General features: G+C 44.4%; 1 protein-coding gene across 4 annotated transcripts in view; it reads right to left on the bottom strand.

The window, feature by feature from the left end:
• Nucleotides 1–23,099, bottom strand: part of LOC132384107 (neurexin-1-like) — a 1,241,271-nt gene that overhangs the window by 21,626 nt on the left and 1,196,546 nt on the right. For all 4 annotated transcript variants that reach the window (XM_059955449.1, XM_059955450.1, XM_059955451.1 and 1 more), the window contains one exon: nucleotides 17,444–17,522. In XM_059955449.1, coding sequence (XP_059811432.1) covers nucleotides 17,444–17,522 — 79 coding nt within the window. The remainder of the gene's footprint in view (nucleotides 1–17,443; nucleotides 17,523–23,099) is intronic.

The following is a 23,099-nucleotide window of genomic DNA, read 5'->3' as shown; positions in this document are numbered from 1 at the left end:
CAATTTGAGGAAGCGCTGATAAACTTTTATTGAAAATTGATTTGGGCAAAACATAGAGTTCAATTCTAGGCATGACAGGAGAATGAAAAGAATCAAAGATATTGAGAACTCAATACCTGACAGGCTGATTTGATCAGAGTTTTCTAAAGGGAGCTTAATCATGACTTGAAAGAAGCAAACATGCAGGACTACAGGGAGAGAGAGTAAAGAAGCCCCCATAAAAGCCAATACAAGTGTGAAGGCCGATCCTTTGTGTTGCTAAATCTCTGAAAATCTTGGAAATGAAGGGAGCTGTGAAAGAGTCTGGTAATACAATACAGTAACTAGTTCTGCTCAGACTTCAGACAGTGAACACTTGTCCCTGTATGAAGTGTGGTTGAGTTTTACATAAAATAGATACGATGCATTGGTTATCTGTAAGTGAGGAGACAGTACTGGTTTTCTTATAGACTGTGGTAAAAGCAAACTCATGATAAAGGGCTGGACACATTCAGGGAACATGGGAGAATCAGATTTCTATTGTACAGCTGAGAGAACCACTGTCTCATAATCCCAGCCCTTGGCACTGACTGAGTGTGAAGTTTGCATATTCTCCCTGTGACTGTGTGGCGTTCCCCTGGATGCTATGGTATCCTCTCACATCCCAATGATAAGTTAATCGTCCAGTGTGATGGTAAGGGCTAGAATGTGGAGTTGGTGGGAATATGGGGAGAACACTGTAGGATGAATGTAGGATCTGTGTAATATAAATTATTCACTGTTAGTGAATACAATGTGGGAACCCTAATGGCAGTTATATACAGGCATCCCTACTGTAGCTGGGATGTGGACTACAGATTACAATAGGAAATAGAAAAGGCATGTCAAAAGGACAATATAATGATAGTCATGGGACATTTTAACATGCAAGTCGATTGGGAAAATCAAGCTGGTAAAGGATCACAAGAAAGTGAGTTTGTTGAAAGCCTACAAGACAGCTTTTTAGAGTAGCCTACCGGAGAATCAGTTACCCTGGACATGTAATGAATGGCAAGTGGTTAGGGAGCTTAAGGTAAAAGAACCTTTAGGAACCAGTGATCACAATATGATTGAGTTCAACTTGAAATTTGATGTAGAGAAAGTAGTCTGATGTAGCAGTATTTCAGTGGAGTAAAGGAAATTACAGTGGTATGAGAGAGGAGTTGGCCAAAGTAAATTGGAAGGAGATGCTGGCAGGGATGACAGCAGAGCAGCAATGGCATGAGTTTCTGGGGAAAATGGAGGAAGGAGCAGGATAGATGTACTCCTGAAAGAAAAAAAATACTCAACTCAACTGGCAAAATAGTACAACCATGGCTGACAAAGGAAGTCAAAACTAATGTAAAAGCAAAAGAGAGGGCATAGGACAAAGCAAAAACTGGCGGCAAAATAGAGGATTGGGAAGCTTTTAAAATCCTACAGAGAGCAACTAAAAGAATCATGAGGGAAAAAAGGAAATACAAATGCAAACTTGCAAACAATATCAAAGTGGATAGTAAAAGCTTTTTCAAGTATGTAAAAAATAAAACAGAGATTAGAGTGGATGAGGTCAGAAACATAATAATGGGGGAACAAAGAGATGAAAGATGAATTTAATGAGTATTTTGCATCAGTCTTCACTGTGGAAGACACTAGCAGTATGCCAGATGTTGAAGGCTGTGAGGGAAGAGAAGTGAGTCCAGTTACCATTACAAGGGAGAAGGTGCTCAAAAAGCTGAAAGACCTAAGGGTACATTAGTCACCTGGACAAGATGAACTGCACCCTAGGTTTCTGAAAGAGGTAGCAGCAGAGATTGTGGAGGCATTAATAATAGTCTTTCAAAAATTGTTGGACTCTGACATGGTCCCAGAGGAATGGAAAATTGCAAATATCATTCCATTTTTCAAGAAAGGCAGCAGAAAGGATATTATAGATCAGTTAGCCTGACCTCAGTGGTTGGGAAGATGTTTAGTCAATTGTTAAGTATGATGTTATGGAGTACTTGGTGACACAGGACAGGATAGGACAAAGTCAGCATAATTTTCTTCAGCGAAAATCTAACCTGATGAATTCTTTGAGGAGCTTACAAGTAGGATAGATAAAGAGGATAGAGTGGATGTTGTATATTTGGTCTTTCAGAAGGCCTTTGACAAGGTGCCACACATGAGGATGCTTACCAAGTTAAGAGCCTATGTTATTACAGGAAAGTTACTAACATGGTTAGAGCATTAGCTAATTGGTAGGAGACAGTGAGTGGGAATAAAAGGATCCTTTTCTGGTTGGCTGCCAGCGACCTGTTGGTGTTCCGCAGGGGTTGGTGTTGGAACTGCTTCTTTTAAATGCCGTATATCAATGATTTAGATGATGGAATAGATGGCTTTGTTGCCAGGTTTGCAGATGATACGAAGATTGGTGGAGGGGCAGGCACTGTTGAGGAAACAGGTAGGCTACAGAAGGACTTGGACAGATTAGGAGAATTGGCAAGAAAGTATCAAATGAAATACAATGTTGGAAAATGCTTGGTAGTAGAAAATTTATGTGCGGACTATTTTCTAAATGGAAGAAAATCCAAAAGCCTGAGATGCAAAGGGACTTGGGAGTCTTTGTTCAGAACTCCCTATCTGCAGGTAGAGTCGGTGGTGAGGAAGGCAGATGCCAAGTTAGCATTCATTTCAAGAGTCTGGAATACAAGAGCAGGGATGTGATGCTGAGGCTTTATAAGGCACCGGTGAAGCCTCACTTTCAGTACTGTGAACGGTTTTGGGCTCCTCATCTAAGAAAAGATGTGCTGGCATTGGAGAGGGTTCAGAGGAGGTTCACAAGGATGATTCTGGGAAAGAAAGGGTTATCATACGAGGAACATTTGATGGGTCTGGGTTTGTATTTGTTGGACTTTAGAAGTGTGTGTATTTTGAATGTTGAAAGTCCCAGACAGAGTAAATATTTCCCATGGTGTGGGTGTCTAGGACAAGAGGGCACAGCCTCAGGATAAAGGGGCATCCATTTAAAGCAGAGATATGGAGAAATTTCTTTAGCCAGAGGGTGGTGAATTTGTAGAATTTGTTACCACAGGCAGTTGTGGAGGTCAGGTTGTTGTGCGTATTTAAGGTAGAGCTTGATAGGTTTTTGATTGGATACGGCATCAAAGGTTATGCGGAGAAGGCCAGGAAGTGAGGCCGAGGAGAGGAGAAAAAGGATCAGCCATGATTGATTGGTGGAGCAGACTCGATGGGCCAAATGGCCTAATTCTGCTCCTATGTCTTATGCTCGATTGTCTTACAGATTAGTGTAAATAGGATCCATGTAATATAAATTATTCACTGTTAGTGATTACCATGTAGGATTAGTTTAAAGAGGTAGGTGATGGTCCGCATGGGTTCGATGGGCTGAAGGGCCAGTTTCTGTGCTGTCTCTCTCTCTCTCTGTGACTTTAAAGCAATGTTGTTACAGTCTATGATCTTCAATGCTTACTTAATCCTGTTATGTTGGGACTGTATTTTACTCTGTAGTACTTTGTATGAGGTATGAGGTTTTAATAGTGTGGGTATTACATAGTTTGAGCTATTGCTTCTGTGTATACAAACTCAGTACAGTTTCTATTATACAAATAGAATTCATTCTTGTGTATCTTAAATAAAAGTCAGGGTTGTGTACACATATAAGAGTAGCGTGTTAGGGCTGAAAATATACATTACTGTGCATATTGATATTTTCCTTAAGGTTGTTATAGCTGGTGGTGGTAATGGGGACAAGCTCCCACTACTTATTAAATGCTCAATGGCGTGTGCCTCAAATAGCCTCTGGCAACCAAGTCCAGTTCCTGACCTTCACATGTAGCTTAGCTAATAAGCCCAGTGGAGCCATTTCTACTGACAGGAAAAGGGGCAAAGGCAGGTTACTGGCACCTTAGAAACCAGTCGCTTCGGGCAGATGGGGCTCATTGGCCATGGTTGGCAGCTCATCTAAGAGAAGGAAACTCTGATCTCAAACCTCCATTGCCTTGTGGCTACGCGTCTATACTCAGTCACGGGGAAGGCTTCGGGAGTAAACCCTGAGGGAAAATTCCGGAGCTGGAGCCCATAAGGCAGCTGTACAGAGAGTTCAATGCTGACTGGCAACTCCTGCGATGCTGCTGTATTGGGTTCATCAGATGCATGGAGAGAGGGAGGTTGCTACATCGGCAACAACTTGCTCTCCATATCGTACTGCCCAATCTTACATATCTAGACATCTAGGGCACAATATCCATGGATCCATGGTCAACTCTGACCGATGAGGCCCTCACTCACCGATATTGTTTATGTAATGGGGGGGGGGGGGGGAGAGAGAGAGGAGAGAGAGAGAGTACGCGTAAATACAGTAATTTCTTATAGTGGTGTGCATGGTAATATACATCAAAGTTTCAACATAACGCTTATAGAACAGTCAGACTGAACGTGTTATGTAACACAGAACAAGTGTGTGTGGGTGCACTTACGGGAGTGAATATGTGAGAATGACTGTACCTAACAATATAGTCAATGTTAGTGACTGTATAGATGTGTAAATCTATGTGTATTTTATGGTGTGTGTGTGTGTGTGTGTGTGTGTGCATATTGGGTAACATAATGACAGTAAATGTGCTTGTACAAGTGTGATTCAGTGTGTATCGATGTGTTGGTCGAGATGCTACATCTGTGTGAAAGGCCACAACTGTGTGTACATTGTGACATAATGTGTGGGTATCTGTGTGATAGTTGTATAGTATTTGAATGTTTGTGTTTCTGTTGGTTCATTATTGTTATGTGAGCTTACTTATGTACATCTTTGTATGTGTGTTCTCACGTGACACCAATGTTTCAGCACAGCAGTCTATAGAGCACATCTGGCTAAGACAGAGTTTGCAGTGTACCAGACAGGCATCGTTTTACAAGTGGGACATTGGTATGCCAGGTAGGTGACGAGGGGCTAACGTGATACACCCAGCTTCCTGGAGTAATCTCTGCTTTAGCATTGATCAGGAAAGGTGAAGAGGTCTTCCAGCAGAGTGTTGACAGATGGGGAAAGACACAAATGTCTGGTAAAGGGTTCAGGTCTATTCTATCCCCATGGTTTAGAATACTGCAGAACAGAGGGGTAGGATGCAGAAATATATCAAAATAACAATGCATAAAATAATAGATATAAAATTCATCATCACATCATATAAAATTGGTGCATAATTCAATCCAAAACTACAGCCCTGAAACCAAACTAGAGAACCTACTGAAGGTTCAGTGTTGGTGGAGCTGTTTGGAACAATGCATTGAAAAGTAGGATAGTGGACAAGCGAGGGCTGTGTCTTAGAGAAACAGTGCACAGGAACAGGTTACAGGAAATCTGTATTCCTTTAAGGCACAAAAAAAAACCCCAAGACAAGTGGTGCATCCAGGGCTACCAGCAGAAACTAAAGAGAGCTATAACTTCAAGTAAGAAACTTATAATGTGTGTTTGAAGATTTTAAACATTTTAGCATTCAGCAAGGAAATGGACAGAGAAAGGAAAGGTATGGACATGAAGCTAAAAATAAAACTGAAGAGCCTGTGTCTGTAGATATAAAGGGAAATGGAGTTCAGGACTGGGGGCTTCTAAAGAGCCTCTGTGTGGATATATAAAGGAAAAAGGGGGTTCAGGACTGGGGGTTTCTGAAGAGCCCGTGTATGGATATATAAAGGGAAATGGGGTTCAGGACAGAGGGTTTCTGAAGAGCCTGTGTATGGATATATAAAGAGAAAAGGGAGTTCAGGACTGGAGGTTTCTGAAGAGTCTGTGTGTGGATATATAAAGGAAAAAGGGGGTTCAGGACTGGGGGTTTCTGAAGAGCCCGTGTATGGATATATAAAGGGAAATGGGGTTCAGGACAGGGGGTTTCTGAAGAGCCTGTGTGTGGATATATAAAGGAAAAAGGGGGTTCAGGACTGGGGGTTTCTGAAGAGTCTGTGTATGGATATATAAAGGGAAAAGAGGTTCAGGACAGGGTATCCTGAAGAGCCTGTGTCTGCATGTACAGTATAAAGGAAAAGAGGGTTTCAAAATCGGTGTCCTCTACAGTGAGTGATAGGAAAACTCATCTAACATCATGGCTCAAATGGCCTGCACTGTAGTGTTCAATTTTCCCACAAGATGGCGCCAGTGTCTAGCGGCGACATCCGGCAGGCTGCTCAAGAAACGACTACTCTTTTAAATATATTTCTTCTCTCGAAATGCGATCGATTGCAGCCTGTAATTTCCATTTTAAGTCTGTATTTTTTAGCTGACTAAACCATCTGGCGCTTTTATGATCCCCTGGAGGTTTCGGCGATGTTGCCAGCGGCATGCGCTTGGGCGGCAATCTAATGGCGGAACGTGCACTCATGGTCAGCTCCATGATTGTACGGCGATTAAAGCATCGAGCAAGATTAAAATTGAGGAGGATGAAAGCGTAAAATGAACGGCTGTCTGCCTGGTCTCCCTCTCGCTGCATCTGGTGTAAGGTGCGTGAGTCTTGGGTCCCACTCTGCAAAGCTGGATCACCCCAGCAGCTTAAGGTTGCGGCCTCATTTTCAGGGGTCGTTGTGGTTCTCTCTACTGAACGCACTTTTTGTTTACTGTTTTTTCTACTTGTTCGACTTGAGTGCGCGTAGAACTGGCTCTGCAGCTGTGGCCTGCCAGCATCGAGGCAGCTCTGAACTGATTGACTCAATGGCAGTGGCTCTTGGACCGTTTCGGGGACCCTACCATTCAAAGTAAATAGTCTGTGTGTTATTTACTCACATTCTACTGTTTGCCCGATTTGTTCTTTTTTTGCGAGCTGGGTGTTTGATGGTCTTGTGTGGGATTTTTCTTTAAATGGGTTCTATGGTTCTTTGTTTTGTGGCTGCCTGCAAGAGGATAAACCTCATGCTTGTATACTGTATACATATCTTGATATGAATGTAGTTTGAAACGTTGTTCTATAAAATGAGGAGGGCTTGAGGAAATATCAGATGAAATGAATTAATTCTTCACTGGAAAAGACACAAAAAGACTTGCCAGAAATACCGGAGAACTAAGGGTTATGGACTGAGGGTTTGAGCAATGATGAAGCACCAAAGGGAGTCAGTTTCAAACAGACAGGCAGACAGACATACTTATTGATCCCGAAGGAAATTGTGTTTCATTACAGTCGTACCAACCAAGAATAGTGTAGAAATATAGCAATATAAAACCATAAATAATTAAATAATAATAAGTAAATTATTCGGAGTGGAAATAAGTCCAGGACTAGCCTATTGGCTCACAGTGTCTGACAAAGGGCTACGTAGATATTGAAAAAATCACAAGTGAACATTAAAAAGTGATTAATCCCAAGAACCCACTGTTCTACAATCCAGAGCTTTGAAAGGGGTGTTGACCGAGATAGTGAACACTCGGTTTGTCATCTCGCCAAATTCCATCAAGTACATTCAGGAATTATTGCTGTGCCTGGGAGAGGAGCAAATGTGAGCCATTGTTTAAGGGACGAGAAGAAGAACAAAGGGGAACTAATGACCTCTTTGTCTAATGTCAGTGACGGGGAAATTGTTGGAATCTACCTAGAAGCATTTAACAATAAAATTGAACCGAAGTGCTTGGGTTTATGAAACAGTACTGACTAATCTCCTCAAGTTGTCAACTTGCAGAACAGATGAGGGTGGACGAGTGAATGTGGTGTATTTGGATTTCCAGAGAGCCTTCACTAAGATTCCACACTGGAGGCAGGTTCAGGGTCACAAACATGATAAAATCTGCCTATGCTCTAATGCCAGAGGAACACACACAAAGTGCTGGGGGAGCTCAGCAGGTCAGGAAGCATTTATGGGAAAGAGTAAAGAGTTGAGACCCTTCATCAGGACTGGAAAGGAAGGGGGAAGAACTCAAGAGTAAGAAAGTGGGGAGGGGAGGAAGAAGTACAAGGTGATAGGTGAAGGGGAGATGAAGGAAAAAGCTGAGAAATTGACTGGTGAGAGATAAAGGGCTGCAGAAAGGAGAACCTGATAGGAGAGGACAGAAGAGAATGGAAGAAAGGGAAGGAGGAGAAGCATTAGAGAGAGGTAAGGAGATAAGGCGGGAGACGGAAACAGGAATGGGGAATGGTGAAGGAGGAGCGAGACAATCACTGGACAATTGAGAAATCAATGTTTATGCCATCAGGTTAGAGGCTACCCAGACAGAGTATAAGGTGTTGCTCCTTCAACCTGAGTGTGGCCTCATCATGGCAGTAGACTCGAAACACCTGAGGACCCCAGTTTACATTGCTGATGATGCCTCTAGTGCACACCAGTCAAGTAGTGTTGGACCAGTTGAACGAAATGTATTGGCCAGTTCTAACTGGTAGGACCAAGTGACACTGAATTTTATGTAACCAGATCCAGAAACACAAGAGAGTTAATTTTCCCACTGCCCACATAATTGCATCCTAATCCTGCCCCTAACTCTAAAGCTAACGCTGGCCCTCACACTACGCAAACCCTAGCCTATACAACCCCACAAACCCATGATCAGACACCCCCACACCTGAGCACTCATTCCCTACATCACCCTCACCCCCACACCATAAGTAATCACACCATCATCTTAGCATATTCATAACCATAAAAAGGAGGAAGATTCCAACAAAGGCAAGTGTTGGACTTGGTCAAAGTAGCAGGGTTGTGTGACACTGAATCTCAAGTAACAAGATCAAGAAGCTCAAGGGGGATGATTTTCCCACTGCCCACATATTCACAATCATGGACTGACATGTCGGAATGTGAGTGAGAAGTAGAATTGAAATGGGTGGCGACCTGGAGATCCTGCTTTTTCTGGTGGACAGAGTGGAGTTGCTCGGTGAAGCAGTCTCTCAACCTATGTCAGGTCCCACCGATATACAGGTAGCCACACTGGATACAGTGGATAACCTCAACAGATTCACAGCTGACGTGTCGCCTCACCTGGAAGGGCCCTTTGGGGCCCTGAATGCTGGTGAGGGAGGAGATGTAGAAGCAGGTGTGGCAGTTGTTCCACTTGCAAGGATAAGTACCGGAAGGGAGATCAGTGGGCAGGGATGAGTGGGCAAGGGAGTCGCATAGGGAGCAATCCCCACGCAAAGTGAGAGGGAGGAATAGATGTATTTGGTGGTGGGATCCTGCTGGAGATGGCGGAACTTACGGAAAATTATGTGCTAGACTTGGAGACTAGTGGGGTGGTAGGTGAGAACAAGAGGAACCTGATCCCTGGTGTGATGGCATGAGGATAGATGAGGGCAGACTTGCAGGAAATGGAAGAGGTGCAGGTGAGGGCAGCATTGATGATGGAGGAAGGGAAGCCCTTTTCTTTGAAGAACGAGGACAAGCCTCATCCTGAGAGCATATGCAGTGGAGACGGAGGAACTGATAGAAGGGGAAGGCATTTTTACAAGTGACAGGTTGGGAAGAGGTATAGTCAAGATAGCTGTGAGAGTCCCTGAGTTTATAAAAGATATCAATAGATCGACTGTTTCCAGAGATGGAGACAGAAAGATTGAGGAAGCGGAGGGAAATGTTGGAAATGGACCAAGTAAATTTGAGGGCAGGGTGGAAGTTGGAGGCAAAGTTGATGAAGTCAATGAGCTCAACATGGGTGCAAGAAGCAGCACCAGTACAGTTGTCAGTGTAGTTCGGGAGAGTTGGGGAGCGATACCAGAGTAGGTTTGGAACACAAACTGTTCCATATAGCTTACAAAAAGGTGGGACCCATGCGAATGCCCATAGCTACACCTTTGGTTTGAAGGAAGTGGGAGGAGCTGAAGGAAAAATTATTGAGAGTGAGGAACTTGGTGGTGGAGGGGAACTAGTTGGCTCTGTTGTCCAGAAAGCAGAAAACTTTAAGGCCCATCTGATGGGGGATGGAGGTGGAGAGGAACTGGACATCCTTTGTGAAAATGAGATGATTGGTGCCAGGGAACTTAAAGTCATTGAAAAGATCCAGATCATGTGAAGTGACATGGATGTAGGCAGGAAGGGACTGAACCGGGGCGGGGGCTAAACAAACTAGCGGTATGTAGGTACAAGTTCGGTGGGGCAGGAACAGGCAGAAACAATGGGTCTAGCTGGACAGGTAGGTTTATGGATCTTGGGTAGGAGGTAAAAATGGGAGGTGATGGGTAAGGAGGTTGGCGGCTGTGGATGGGAGATCCCCAGAGTCCATAAGGTTGGTGGTGGTGGTGGTGCAGGAGACAAAGGCCTTAGTGGGATCATGTTCAAGAGGAGGTGCCTGAGAGTCGCTGCCTCACCTCAGTCTGCCAGGTCACTACATCAACCCCTTTATCTGTGGATTTAATGGTGAGGTTTGGATTAGTGCAGAGAGAGTGGAGAGCAGCACATTCAGAGGGAGTAAGCTTAGAATTGGAGAGAGGAGTGTTAAAGTCAAGATGGTTGATGGTTGGTGGTTAGCGATGAAAAGATCCAGAGCAGGCAGAAGAACAGAGCGGGGTGTTCAGGAAGAGAAGCAGGGGTGAAGATGGGGGGAGGGGGTCATTGGTGCTAAGGTAATGGGTTACAAAATAGTTAGATGACAAAGCAAAGTGTAAAGATAATTGGGCCATTGTCAAGTTGACAGACTGTGATGAGTGAATCCCCTAGATTGGAACTGGGCTTCACCTACTGATGACCAGTATCACTGAACGCCTGAGCCAAATGGCAGTACTTCTACTTCCATCTACTTCTACATCTACTTCATTCAGCAAGACATATAAACCTCTGACAAACTATAGATGTGTGGTGCAGAGTATATGACTGGCTGCATTACGGCCTGTTTTATGGAAACACCAATTCCCTTGAACAGAAAATCTTTCAGAAACTGATGGATACAGCCCAAAAACACGAGAAAATCTGTGGATGCTGGATATCAAAGCAACATACACAAAACGCTGGAGGATCTCAGCAGGCCAGGCAGCATCTGTGGAAAAGAGTGCAGTCAACATTTCACAATGAGATCCTTCAGCAGGACTGGAGATAAAAAGATGGGGAGCAGACTATAAGGTGGGGAGAGGGGAGGGAGAAACACAAGGTGATAGGTGAAACCTGAAGGAGAGGATGAAGTGAAGAACTGTGAAGTTGATTGGTGAAAGAGATGCAGGGCTGGGGAAGGGGGAATCTAATAGGAGAGGACAGATGGCCATGGATTGAAGAAAAGGGGGGGAAGGAGCACCAGAGGGAGGCAATGGGCAGGCAAAGAGATAAGGTGAGAGAGGGATACAGGGATGGGGATGCCATTACCGGAAATTTGAGAAATCGATGTTCATGCCAGCAGGTTTAAGGCTACCTAGACAGAATATAAGGTGTTGTTCCTCCAACCTGAGTGTGACCTCATCGCTACAGTAGAGGAGGCCATGGATAGATATATTGGAAGAGGAATGGGAAGTGGAATTAAGATGGTGGCCAATGTGAGATCCTGATTTTTCTGATGGATGGAGAGTAGGTGCTCGGTGAAGCGGTCTCTCAATTTTCACCATTGCTTTTAACTCTACTCATTTTTTTCTCTCCAGTCCTGCTGAAGGTTCTCAGCCCGAAACATCGACTGTACTCATCCATAGATGCTGCCTGGCCTGCTGAGTTCCTTCACCATTTTGTGTGTGTTGCTTGGATATAGTCCTGTCCATTCTTGGTCAAACCACTACTGCCACAACTCCATCCCCCCAAAACCATTGAGCACATCAACAGAAAGCAGCAATCATCATGAGGGACTGTCACCACCCAGGTCACACTCTCTTCTTGCTGCTGCCATCAGGAAGAAGGTACAGGAGCCTCAGGACTCTCACCAACAGGAATAGTTGTTCCCCTCAACCATCAGGCTCTTGAACCATAGGGAATAACTGCACTTTCCCCATCATTGAAATGTTCCCACAAACAATGGACTCACTTTCAAGGACTCTTTATCTCATGTTATTGATACCTATTGCTTATTTTTATGTGATAAACATACTTTGAATTTTTAAAAACTTTGTTAAGAGGCCAATTAATATCATGAAAAGGTAGGGAGGAAATTACCAGAAGGAGGGAAGAGTTGATATCGAGAGGGAGGAGGGTGTAAAGATGATCAGGAGAAAGAAGGAGGGTGTAAAATTGATCAGATGGAGGGAGAAAATTATCAGGAAGGAGGAAACAGACTAGATCAGGGGAGGGAGGAGATGATCAGGGGGGAGGGAAGAGGTGACCAAGAGGAAGGGAGGAGATGATCAGCAGGGAGGAGAATATGACTAGGAGTAGGGAGACAGGAGATGATCAGGAGGGAAGAGGAAATGATCAGGATAGTGAATAAGTAGAGGAAGGGGGAGGGTGTAAAGATGGTCAGGAAGGAGGGACCAGATGGAGAAGGGCATGAGATGCAAATATGTTTCAGAGGATATGGACAATGTGTGTGTGGCTGATGCAACATAATGGGGAATGTGAAGTTATTCAGACAGACAGACAGACAGACATACTTTATTGATCCCGAGGGAATCTAAGTTTTGTTACAGTCGCACCAACCGAGAACAGTGTGGAAATATAGCAATACAAACCATAAATAATTAAATAATAAGTAAATTATGCCAAGTGGAAACCAGTCCAAGACCAGCCTATTGGCTCAGGGTGTCTGACACTCCTAGGGAGGAGTTGTAAAGTTTGATGGCCACAGGTAGGAATGACTTCCTATGCCGCTCAGTGTTACATCTCAGTGGAATGAGTCTCTGGCTGAATGTACTCCTGTGCCTAACCAGTACATTATGGAGTGGATGGGAGACATTGTCCAAGATGGCATGCAACTTGGTCAGCATCCTCTTTTCAGACACCAGCGTCAGAGAGTCCAGTTCCACCCCCACAACATCACTGGCCTTGCGAATGAGTTTGTTGATTCTGTTGGTGTCTGCTACCATGATAGCACTGGCCACCACAGCCTCGTAGAACATCCTCAGCATCGTCCGGCAGATGTTAAAGGACCTCAGTCTCCTCAGGAAATAGAGACGGCTCTGACCCTTCTTGTAGACAGCCTCAGTTTTCTTTGACCAGTCTAGTTTATTGTCAATTCGTATCCCCAGGTATTTGTAATCCTCCATCATGTCCACACTGACCCCTTGGATGGAAACAGGGGTCACCAGTGCCTCAGCCCTCCTTAGGTCCACCACCAGCTCCTTAGTCTTTTTCACATTAAGCTGCAGATGATTCTGCTCACACCATGTGAGAAAGATTCCCACCGTAGCCCTGTACTTAGCCTCACCTCCCTTGCTGATGCATCCAACTATGTCAGCGTCATCAGAAAACTCCTGAAGATGGCAAGACTCTGTGCAGTAGTTGAAGTCCGAGGTGTAGATGGTGAAGAGTAAGGGAGACAGGACAGTCCTCTTTGGAACCCCAGTGCTGCTGACCACTCTGTCTGACACACAGTGTTGCAAGCGCACGTACTGTGGTCTGCCAGTCAGGTAATCAATAATCCATGATACCAGGGAAGCATGCACCTGCATCGCTGTCAACTTCTTACCCAGCAGAGCAGGGCAGAACATTGTGTGGAACAGCAAATGCAGAGTCAAAAGAGTTGGGGAAGACCTCAAATGAATTTTTTCATTTTGATATACTCAGGAGACAGATACTGAGTCTATAGAAGTGAGACATAATGCTATCAATTCTGTGGACCCTATACAGTGTGATTGCTATCCTGAGGCAAATCAGGGTGGATAAATCCCCAGGGCCTGACAAGGTGTTCCCTCAGTCTCTGCGAAAGGCAAGTACATAAAGTGCCAGGGCCCTAGCAGAGATATTTAAAACATCCTTAGCGACAGGAGAGCGACCAGAGGATCTGAAGGCAGACAATGTTGTTCCACTGTTAAAGACTCTGAGAATAAACCAGTAAATTATAGGCAGAGAGCCTGAGTGATTATTGGATGGTATTCTAAGCAGATGAAGGCAAGACAGAAGAAGTTTTTCACATGGACTGTAGCAAGGCATTTGACAAGGTTCCGAGTGGGAGGTTGGTTAATAAGGTACAGTTGCTAGGCATTCAAGATGAGGTAGTAAACTGGAAGATACATTGGCTTTATGGGAGACACCAGAGAGTGGTCGTAGATGGTTGCCTGACTGGAGCCTGTGACTTGTGGAGTGCCGTAGGGATTGGTGCTGGGTCCATTATTGTTTGTTATCTATATCAGTGATCTGGATGATAATGTGGTTAACTGGATCTGCAAATTTGCAGATGACACCAACATTGGCTGAAAAATGGTAGATGGAATTTAATGCAGACAAGTGCGAGGTGTTGAACTTTGATACAACCAACCAGAGTAAGATTTACATAGTGAATGGAAAGTCACTGAGGAGTGTGGTGAAAAAACAGAATCTGGGAATACAGGTCCATAATTCATTGAAAGTGGCGTTACAAGTGGATAGGGTCATAAAGAAAGCTTTTGCCACATTGGCTTTCATAAATCAAAGTACTGAGTGCAAGGGATGCGATGTTATGTTGAAGTTGTATAAGACATTAACGAGAAAATCTGTAGATGCTGGAAATCGGAGCAACACACACAAACTGCTGGAGGAACTCAGGCCAGGCAGCATCTATGGAAAGGAGTACAGTCGATGTTTCGGGCCGAGACCCTTCATCAGTTCAGGGTATCGGCCTGAAATGTCAACTATTCTCTTTTCCGTAGATGCTGACTGGCCTGCTGAGTTCTTTCAGCATTTTGTGTGTGTTGCTTGTATAAGACATTGGTGAGGCTGAATTCAGAGTATTGTGTGGATTTTTGGTCATCTGACTACAGGAAGGTTGAATATAAAGTTGAAAGAGTACAAGAGAAAATTTACAAGGATGCTGCCAGGTCTGGAGGATCTGAGTTGTAAGTAAAGATTGAAAGGGTTAGGAGTTGATTCCATGGAGCGCTGAAGATTGAGAGGAAATTTGATAGAGGTATACAAAATCATAAGGGGTATAGATAAGGTAAATGCAAGCAGACTATTTCCATTGAGGTTGTGTGGGACTAGAACTAGAGATCATGGGTTAAGGGTGAAAGTTCAAGAGCTTATGGGGAACATGAGGGGAAATGTCTTCACTAAGAGGGTCGTAAGAGTATCGAATGTGCTGCCAGCACAAGTGGTGCATGTAAGATCAATTTCAACATTTAAGAGAAGTTCAAATAGTTACATAGATAGTAGGGATATGAAGGGCTATGTTTGGAGGTGCAGTTCGATGGGAGAAGGCATCCCAATAATTTGTCGTGGACTAGATAGGGCAAAAGGCCTGCTCCTGTGCTGTATTTTCTATGACTATAACAGGTAGGGGAGCACATACAGCTTCTAAGCACAAAGACAGGTAGGAGAGCTCATACAGGTGCAAACCACAAGGACAGTTAGGAAAGCACATACAGGTGATAATCACAGGACAGGTAGGGGAACATGTACAGGTGTTAACCACAGGACGGGTAGGGAAGCAAGTACAGGTGATAATCATAGGACAAGTAGGGGTGCACATACCGTTAATAACCACAAGGACAGACAGGGGAGCATGTACAGGTGTTAACCATAAGGCCAGGTAGGGAAGCAGGTACAGGTGATAATCACAAGGAAAGGTATAGAGGCGTATGGAGGTGCTAACCACAAGACAGATAGGGGAGCAGGTGATAATCATAGGACAAGTAGGGGTGCACATACCGTTAATAACCACAAGGACAGACAGGGGAGCACATACAGGTGTTAACCACCAGGACAGGTAGGGAAGCATGTTGAGTGGGCAAGGACCTGGGAATTGGAGCATGATGTTCAGAAAATAAATGGTGAACGCATGGCAAACTGAGATGCAGAGGAATGCAGGTATCTCGGTGAATTACTTGTAAAAAGCTGGAAGGCAGTTCAGCAAATTAATGAGGAAAGCTAACAAACTGTTTGAGCTTGCTGCTTGGGGAATTGAATACGAAAATAGAGATTATGTTACAATTGCATTGGCTGTTGAACAGACCATATTTAGAAAATTCTTCATAGCCTCAGCCTCTCTGTGTAAGGAAATATGACAATGCACTGGAAGCAGTTCAGGTGGGGTTTAATAAACTACTTCCAGGGATGGGCAGATTGTCATATGGGGAGATTTTGGGCAGTCTAGGCTTGTACTGGCTGGAATGTAGAGCGAGGGAGGATTTGAATGATATATTTAAGACCCTGAGGGGTTTCAACAGGGTGGATTTGGACAGGACGTTTTCTCTTGTTTTGAGAATCTAAAATCAGACTCACTGTTTAAGACATCACTCATTTTAGGCAAGATTCCTTCTTTTGGAGGATGGTGAGTTTTTAAAACTTCTCAAGGGATGATGGAATTGGAGCATTTGGAACATGTTTTTGAGCCAGGGGAGGGGTGAATGGTGGATACAAGGGCTGGAAGGTCACTGGGGTGAGGGGTCATGCAGATCGGAATGTGGAAATGAGGTACCAAAGAAACAATGAAGACCTTAAAGTAGATAGAACAACATATCTGTTTGTGTATATTTGCTTGTGTCGACATGTGTGTGTCTGTGTGTGAGTGTGTGTACATTTGGGCATATGTTACACTAAGCTATCCGTCTATAACTGCTTTGTGACTCAGTTTGTGTTCACTGGAATATAAAGTCGGTGTGTGTGATTTATAGCTGAGTGAATGGGGGGGGGGGGTGTGTGCACGCGCACTGCAACAGAGCAGCATTGTGTGTGCGAGAGAGAGATGGTGAGAGAGAGGGCAAGACAGAGTCAGGGAGAAAGAGTGAGTTAGAGAGAGGGAGACGGAAAAAGAGTCAGATAATGAGACAGAGAGAGTAAAAGAAGAGAGAGACTGAGGAGAGAGTCAGAGGGAGGGAGAGAGTTGGAGAGAGACAGTAAGAAAAAGAGAGAGAGCGAAAAGCTGAGAGGGTGAGTAAAAGAGTGAGAGAAAGTCAGAAAGACAGGCTGTGAAAGGCAGTGTGAGAGCGATTGAGAAAGAGAACGAGTGAAGGAGAACCAGTGAGAGAGATGGGGAGGGGGAGACAGTGAGAAAAAGATAGAGGGAAAGGGAAAGAGAGGGAGAGAGGCAGGAAGAAAGAGAATGAGAGACAGACGGAAAGAGACAGAGACAGAGAGCGGGATGAAGATGAGAATGTTTACACATAGTTTAAGCATGCATCGGGTTCATGTTACACCCATTACACAACACGGGAGCCAGTGGTGGCTGTTACACAGTACAGGCATTGTTCCAACTGGAATGAGCAGGTACACTGATAAAGTTCACCTCACTTAGCAGACAAAGGTACTGACTAATAGCAGGAAAACGTGTCTGTGAGATCTGGACAAGCACCCAGGCTGGTTCAAACACCCTCCTACTCTGCCTCTGAGACACTTGCAGGAGCAGTGAGGGGGTAGAGCTGCAGAACAACATGTTGAACACTGGTGCATGACCAAGATAGGAAGATGGAATCTGGTCGACCAAGCTCCCCCCTGTTAGCAAACTCACCCGTGCTGGGCTCGCATTCCTGCAGGTCTTCATCATCACTTGGACACTCAGCAGAGGCCACCAGAATGTCATCTGTGTTCTGAAAGAGGGAGGACAAGATCAGTTTGAGACTCATAGATCGAGCGTGCAAGCTGTGCTTTCTTCCTGCAGTGTGTTTGTCTTTTGCATTTCATACCCCATTGCACAGACCTGCTGGAAATGCAGTCTGAACTCCAGTAGGTGCTCCCACCATTACAGATCCTGGAATTCTGATAGGATTTAACTGAAGGCCCTGTCTGCCCTTTTACCTAAAGGATCCAGGGAACGGACGATGGAGTCCCAGAGTTCATCCAGTATTGATTGTGTAGCAGAGTATCCCTGAGTTCGTCCAGTACTCTTTGTATACAAGAGTACCACTGATTTCCTCCAGAATTGTGTGTGTATAAAAATATCCCTGAGTTCCTCCAGTGTCTTATGGTCTCAAGAGATTTCAGATGCTGGAGCCTGGAGCACAATCCATCTGCCAAAATGTTGTTAATTCTTCCCCACCCACAGAGCTCCTCCAGCTGGTTGTTTAAAGAAGTGTTGGGAGTGGTTACTGCTCCCTGCTCTCTATCCCCCAAGCACCCATCCATTGTTGATTCTGCTGGCCAATGTTCATATATTGACCAACGTGATGTGCAAAATGAAACCACTTGACTACTTAACCGTGGTCCTGACTGTAGGAGCTTGCTGTACATAAACTGACCACAGCATTTCCAATATTGCAAGAGCAGCTGCTAGTGAACCAGCTTCAGTCATCCTGAAAGGAATGATAAAAGGGATATAGAAATGCAGGTCTCAATGTCCATCCAACTGTACAGCACCAGTCCATTCTTTGCCAAGAATCCGACTGGACATTGCCTCCTCCACCCACTCTGGTTTGTCAGCTCCATCTTGTGGATGCATCTGCTGTTGGATGCACACTGACCAGCTGCACTCCAGTACCTCCTTTGCTCCCACTAGCTCCTGGGAGCTCTGAGTGAAATAGTGGGAGAGATGCACAGTACCTGCTGAGTGTGAGAAGCTCTTCAACCTTTCCCATTTCTCTTAACCAGAATCAGATTTAATATCACAGCATATGTCATGAAATTTGTTGTTTTTGCAGCAGCAGTACAGTAATAATAGGGAAAAATGTGAATTGCACAAAAAATACATAAAATTGTTAAATTAAATAAGTAGTGCAAGAATAGAGATTTAAAAGTCATGAGGCAGTGTTCATGGATTCAAAGTCCATTCAGAAATCAGATGGCAGAGGGGAAAAAGCTGTTCCTGAAACATTGAGTGTGTGTCTTCAGGCTCCTGGACCTCCTCTCTGATGGTAGCAATGAGAACAAGGCATGTCCTGGGTGACAGGGGCCCTTAATGATGGATGCTACCTTTTTGAGGCATTGCTCCTTGAAGTTATTCCGGATGCTATTGATCCTGTGCAGTAGCTCTCTCCACCCCCCCCCCCCCCGCCCCGCCCCCATACCAGACAGTGATGCAGCCAGTTAGAATGCTCTCCATGGTACATCTGTAGAAATTGTAGAAATTTGCGAGTGTCTTTGGTGATGTATCAAATCTCCTCAAACTCTAAATGAAATATAGCTGCTGTTGTGTCTTCTCCGTAGTTGCATCCACCATGGCTCTTTAATCCTCAGTGTCCTTGCCCAGCAGAAATTCATCAGTCTCACTTTTGAAGTAGTCAACTGAAGAGCACCCCCCCCCACACCCACCCCAACTCAGACCTTTAAATATTTAAAGTTTAGTTTTATTTGTCACAAGTCCATTAGAACATATAGTGAAATGTATTGTTTGCAGCAATGCCCACAGTCCGAGGATGTGCTGCAGGCAGTCTGCATGTGTGACCATACTGTGGAAGTAACATAGCTGCCCACACCTCGCTAACCCTAACCCAGATGATTCTGGAACGTGACAGGAAACTGAAGCACCTGGAGGAGCCCCACATGGCCATGGTGAGGTGGTACAGACTCCTTACAGACAGCAGTGGGAATTGAACCCTGATTGTCTCATCACAGGCACTCCAAAATGTTAAGCTGAATGCTATGCTAACATACTGCCCTTTTTGTGACGGGTTTGTACAGGTTTCTGACTGATGGAGGCCCTCGCCTCACCTGTAGAGGTTTTGGTGGGAAGAAGGGAATATTTCTAGAGTATATCTGAAAGGTGAGGCTTTCATATCAAAAAGCAGCTCAGTAGGGGTAATTAATATTATCAAATCTGACCACCTCCTTCAGTCTTAAAACCTTGACACATTGTTCTTTAATCCTCCAGAGGTTACAGTCTTACTTGGAAATTAATCCTCCATCCAGCTCTAATTCCGGTGATTTTGCCTAATCCCCTCCAAGGCTGAGAGCTCTACATGAGATGGCTGCCCATAACCCCACCTCCCAGGTGGGGCTTTACGAAAATGAAACTTAATTTTCACTCTTGTTCCACCTTGAGGCCACAGGAGAAGCAAATGGCAAAGGCAGAGAAAAAGGCATTTTATGAATGGTTGCACTTCACCAGTTGTTGATGAGGCAGATTCCGGCCTCCAGCAGAGTCCTGTTGCTTTCCTGTCTTTCTGAAAGTTTCTTCCTTGATTGGGCTGTGCAGAGGGGTGCCAATTATAACTCTCTGCCATAGGTCCCAAGGACATCAGGCTGCTTTAATACTGACATCTGCACAATTTTCTGCTTGCAGCTAGTATCCTTGGGGAATCTTTTCGTCTTTCAGCCAGAACAGCCAGAGATAACCAGGAGCCAAACATCTTGATGCTGCTGCTTCTCTGACAGGTTCAGTTGCTTCCATATTGACCCCCTTGACAATGCAGCCTTGCTACACAGCACAGTTGCAATATATTGCTGTAAAGACCCACAAGTTTCCACTACCCTGCTTTAAATCTACCAAATAACCCTTCATTACACCTTCCTGAATTACTATAAGTTTTTCCTCTACAATATTAATTACAACATAGAAAGAGTATTGTGTGTTCAAGGGTATCCCTGAGTTCCACCAGTATTGTGTGTGTTCAAGGGTATCCCTGAGTTCTTCCAGTATTGTGTGTGTACAAGGGTATCCCTGAGTTCTTCCAGTATTGTGTGTGTACAAGGGTATCCCTGAATTCTTCCAGTATTGTGTGTGTACAAGGGTATTCCTGAGTTCTTCCAGTATTGTGTGTGTTCAAGTGTATCCCTGAATTCTTCCAGTATTGTGTGTGTTCAAGGGTATCCCTGAATTCTTCCAGTATTGTGTGTGTTCAAGGGTATCCCTGAATTCTTCCAGTATTGTGTGTTCAAGGGTATCCCTGAGTTCCTCCAGTATTGTGTGTGTGCAAGGGTATTCCTGAGTTCTTCCAGTATTGTGTGTGTACAAGGGTATCCCTGAGTTCCTCCAGTATTGTGTGTGTACAAGGGTATCCCTGAATTCTTCCAGTATTGTGTGTGTACAAGGGTATTCCTGAGTTCTTCCAGTATTGTGTGTGTACAAGGGTATCCCTGAGTTCTTCCAGTATTGTGTGTGTACAAGGGTATCCCTGAATTCTTCCAGTATTGTGTGTGTACAAGGGTATCCCTGAGTTCCTCCAGTATTGTGTGTGTTCAAGGGTATCCCTGAGTTCTTCCAGTATTGTGTGTGTACAAGGGTATCCCTGAGTTCTTCCAGTATTGTGTGTGTACAAGGGTATCCCTGAGTTCTTCCAGTATTGTGTGTGTACAAGGGTATTCCTGAGTTCTTCCAGTATTGTGTGTGTTCAAGGGTATCCCTGAATTCTTCCAGTATTGTGTGTGTTCAAGGGTATCCCTGAATTCTTCCAGTATTGTGTGTGTTCAAGGGTATCCCTGAATTCTTCCAGTATTGTGTGTTCAAGGGTATCCCTGAGTTCCTCCAGTATTGTGTGTGTGCAAGGGTATTCCTGAGTTCTTCCAGTATTGTGTGTGTACAAGGGTATCCCTGAGTTCCTCCAGTATTGTGTGTGTACAAGGGTATCCCTGAATTCTTCCAGTATTGTGTGTGTACAAGGGTATTCCTGAGTTCTTCCAGTATTGTGTGTGTTCAAGGGTATCCCTGAATTCTTCCAGTATTGTGTGTGTTCAAGGGTATCCCTGAATTCTTCCAGTATTGTGTGTGTTCAAGGGTATCCCTGAGTTCCTCCAGTATTGTGTGTTCAAGGGTATCCCTGAGTTCTTCCAGTATTGTGTGTGTTCAAGGGTATCCCTGAATTCTTCCAGTATTGTGTGTTCAAGGGTATCCCTGAGTTCTTCCAGTATTGTGTGTGTACAAGGGTATTCCTTATGCTCCTCCAGTATTGTGTGTGTACAAGGATATCCCTGAGCTCCTCCAGTATTGTGTATGTACAAGGGTATTCCTGAGCTCCTCCAGTATTGTGTGTGTTCAAGGGTATCCCTGAGTTCCTCCAGTATTGTGTGTACAAGGGTATTTCTGAGTTCTTCCAGTATTGTGTGTGTACAAGGGTATCCCTGAATTCTTCCAGTATTGTGTGTATTCAAGGGTATCCCTGAGCTCCTCCAGTATTGTGTGTGTACAAGGGTATTCCTGAGTTCCTCCAGTATTGTGTGTGTACAAGGGTATTCCTGAGCTCCTCCAGTATTGTGTGTGTACAAGGATATTCCTGAGTTCCTCCAGTATTGTGTGTGTACAAGGGTATTCCTGAATTCTTCCAGTATTGTGTGTGTACAAGGGTATTCCTGAGTTCCTCCAGTATTGTGTGTGTACAAGGGTATTCCTGAGCTCCTCCAGTTTTGTGTGTGTACAAGGGTATTCCTGAGCTCCTCCAGTATTGTGTGTGTACAAGGGTATTCCTGAGTTCCTCCAGTATTGTGTGTGTACAAGGGTATTCCTGAGCTCCTCCAGTATTGTGTGTGTACAAGGGTATTCCTGAGTTCTTCCAGTATTGTGTGTGTACAAGGGTATTCCTGAGCTCCTCCAGTATTGTGTGTGTACAAGGGTATTCCTGAGTTCTTCCAGTATTGTGTGTGTACAAGGGTATTCCTGAGTTCCTCCAGTATTGTGTGTGTACAAGGGTATTCCTGAGTTCCTCCAGTATTGTGTGTGTACAAGGGTATTCCTGAGCTCCTCCAGTATTGTGTGTGTACAAGGGTATTCCTGAGCTCCTCCAGTATTGTGTATGTACAAGGGTATTCCTGAGTTCCTCCAGTATTGTGTGTGTACAAGGGTATTCCTGAGTTCCTCCAGTATTGTGTGTGTACAAGGGTATTCCTGAGTTCCTCCAGTATTGTGTGTGTACAAGGGTATTCCTGAGCTCCTCCAGTATTGTGTGTGTACAAGGGTATTCCTGAGCTCCTCCAGTATTGTGTATGTACAAGGGTATTCCTGAGTTCTTCCAGTATTGTGTGTGTACAAGGGTATTCCTGAGCTCCTCCAGGAGGGTTTGTATGTGTGTTGGACTAAAGGAGAAATAAAAACATGGACTTATCTATAAGGAAATTAAAAATCTGAGGTGCAAAGGGACATGTGAGTCCTTGTGCAGGATTTCCTAAAGGTAAATTGGCAGATTGAGGAATGCATGATGAGGAAGGCAAATGCGTTGTTAGCATTCATTTCACGAGGACTAGAATATAAAAGTAAGAATGTTATATTGAAGTACTGGTGAGACCTCACTTGGAGTTTTGTG

This window comes from Hypanus sabinus, chromosome 31 (assembly GCF_030144855.1).
Source record: "Hypanus sabinus isolate sHypSab1 chromosome 31, sHypSab1.hap1, whole genome shotgun sequence".
Lineage (NCBI taxonomy): Eukaryota > Metazoa > Chordata > Chondrichthyes > Myliobatiformes > Dasyatidae > Hypanus > Hypanus sabinus.
This window is presented reverse-complemented; position numbering and strand designations above follow the sequence as displayed.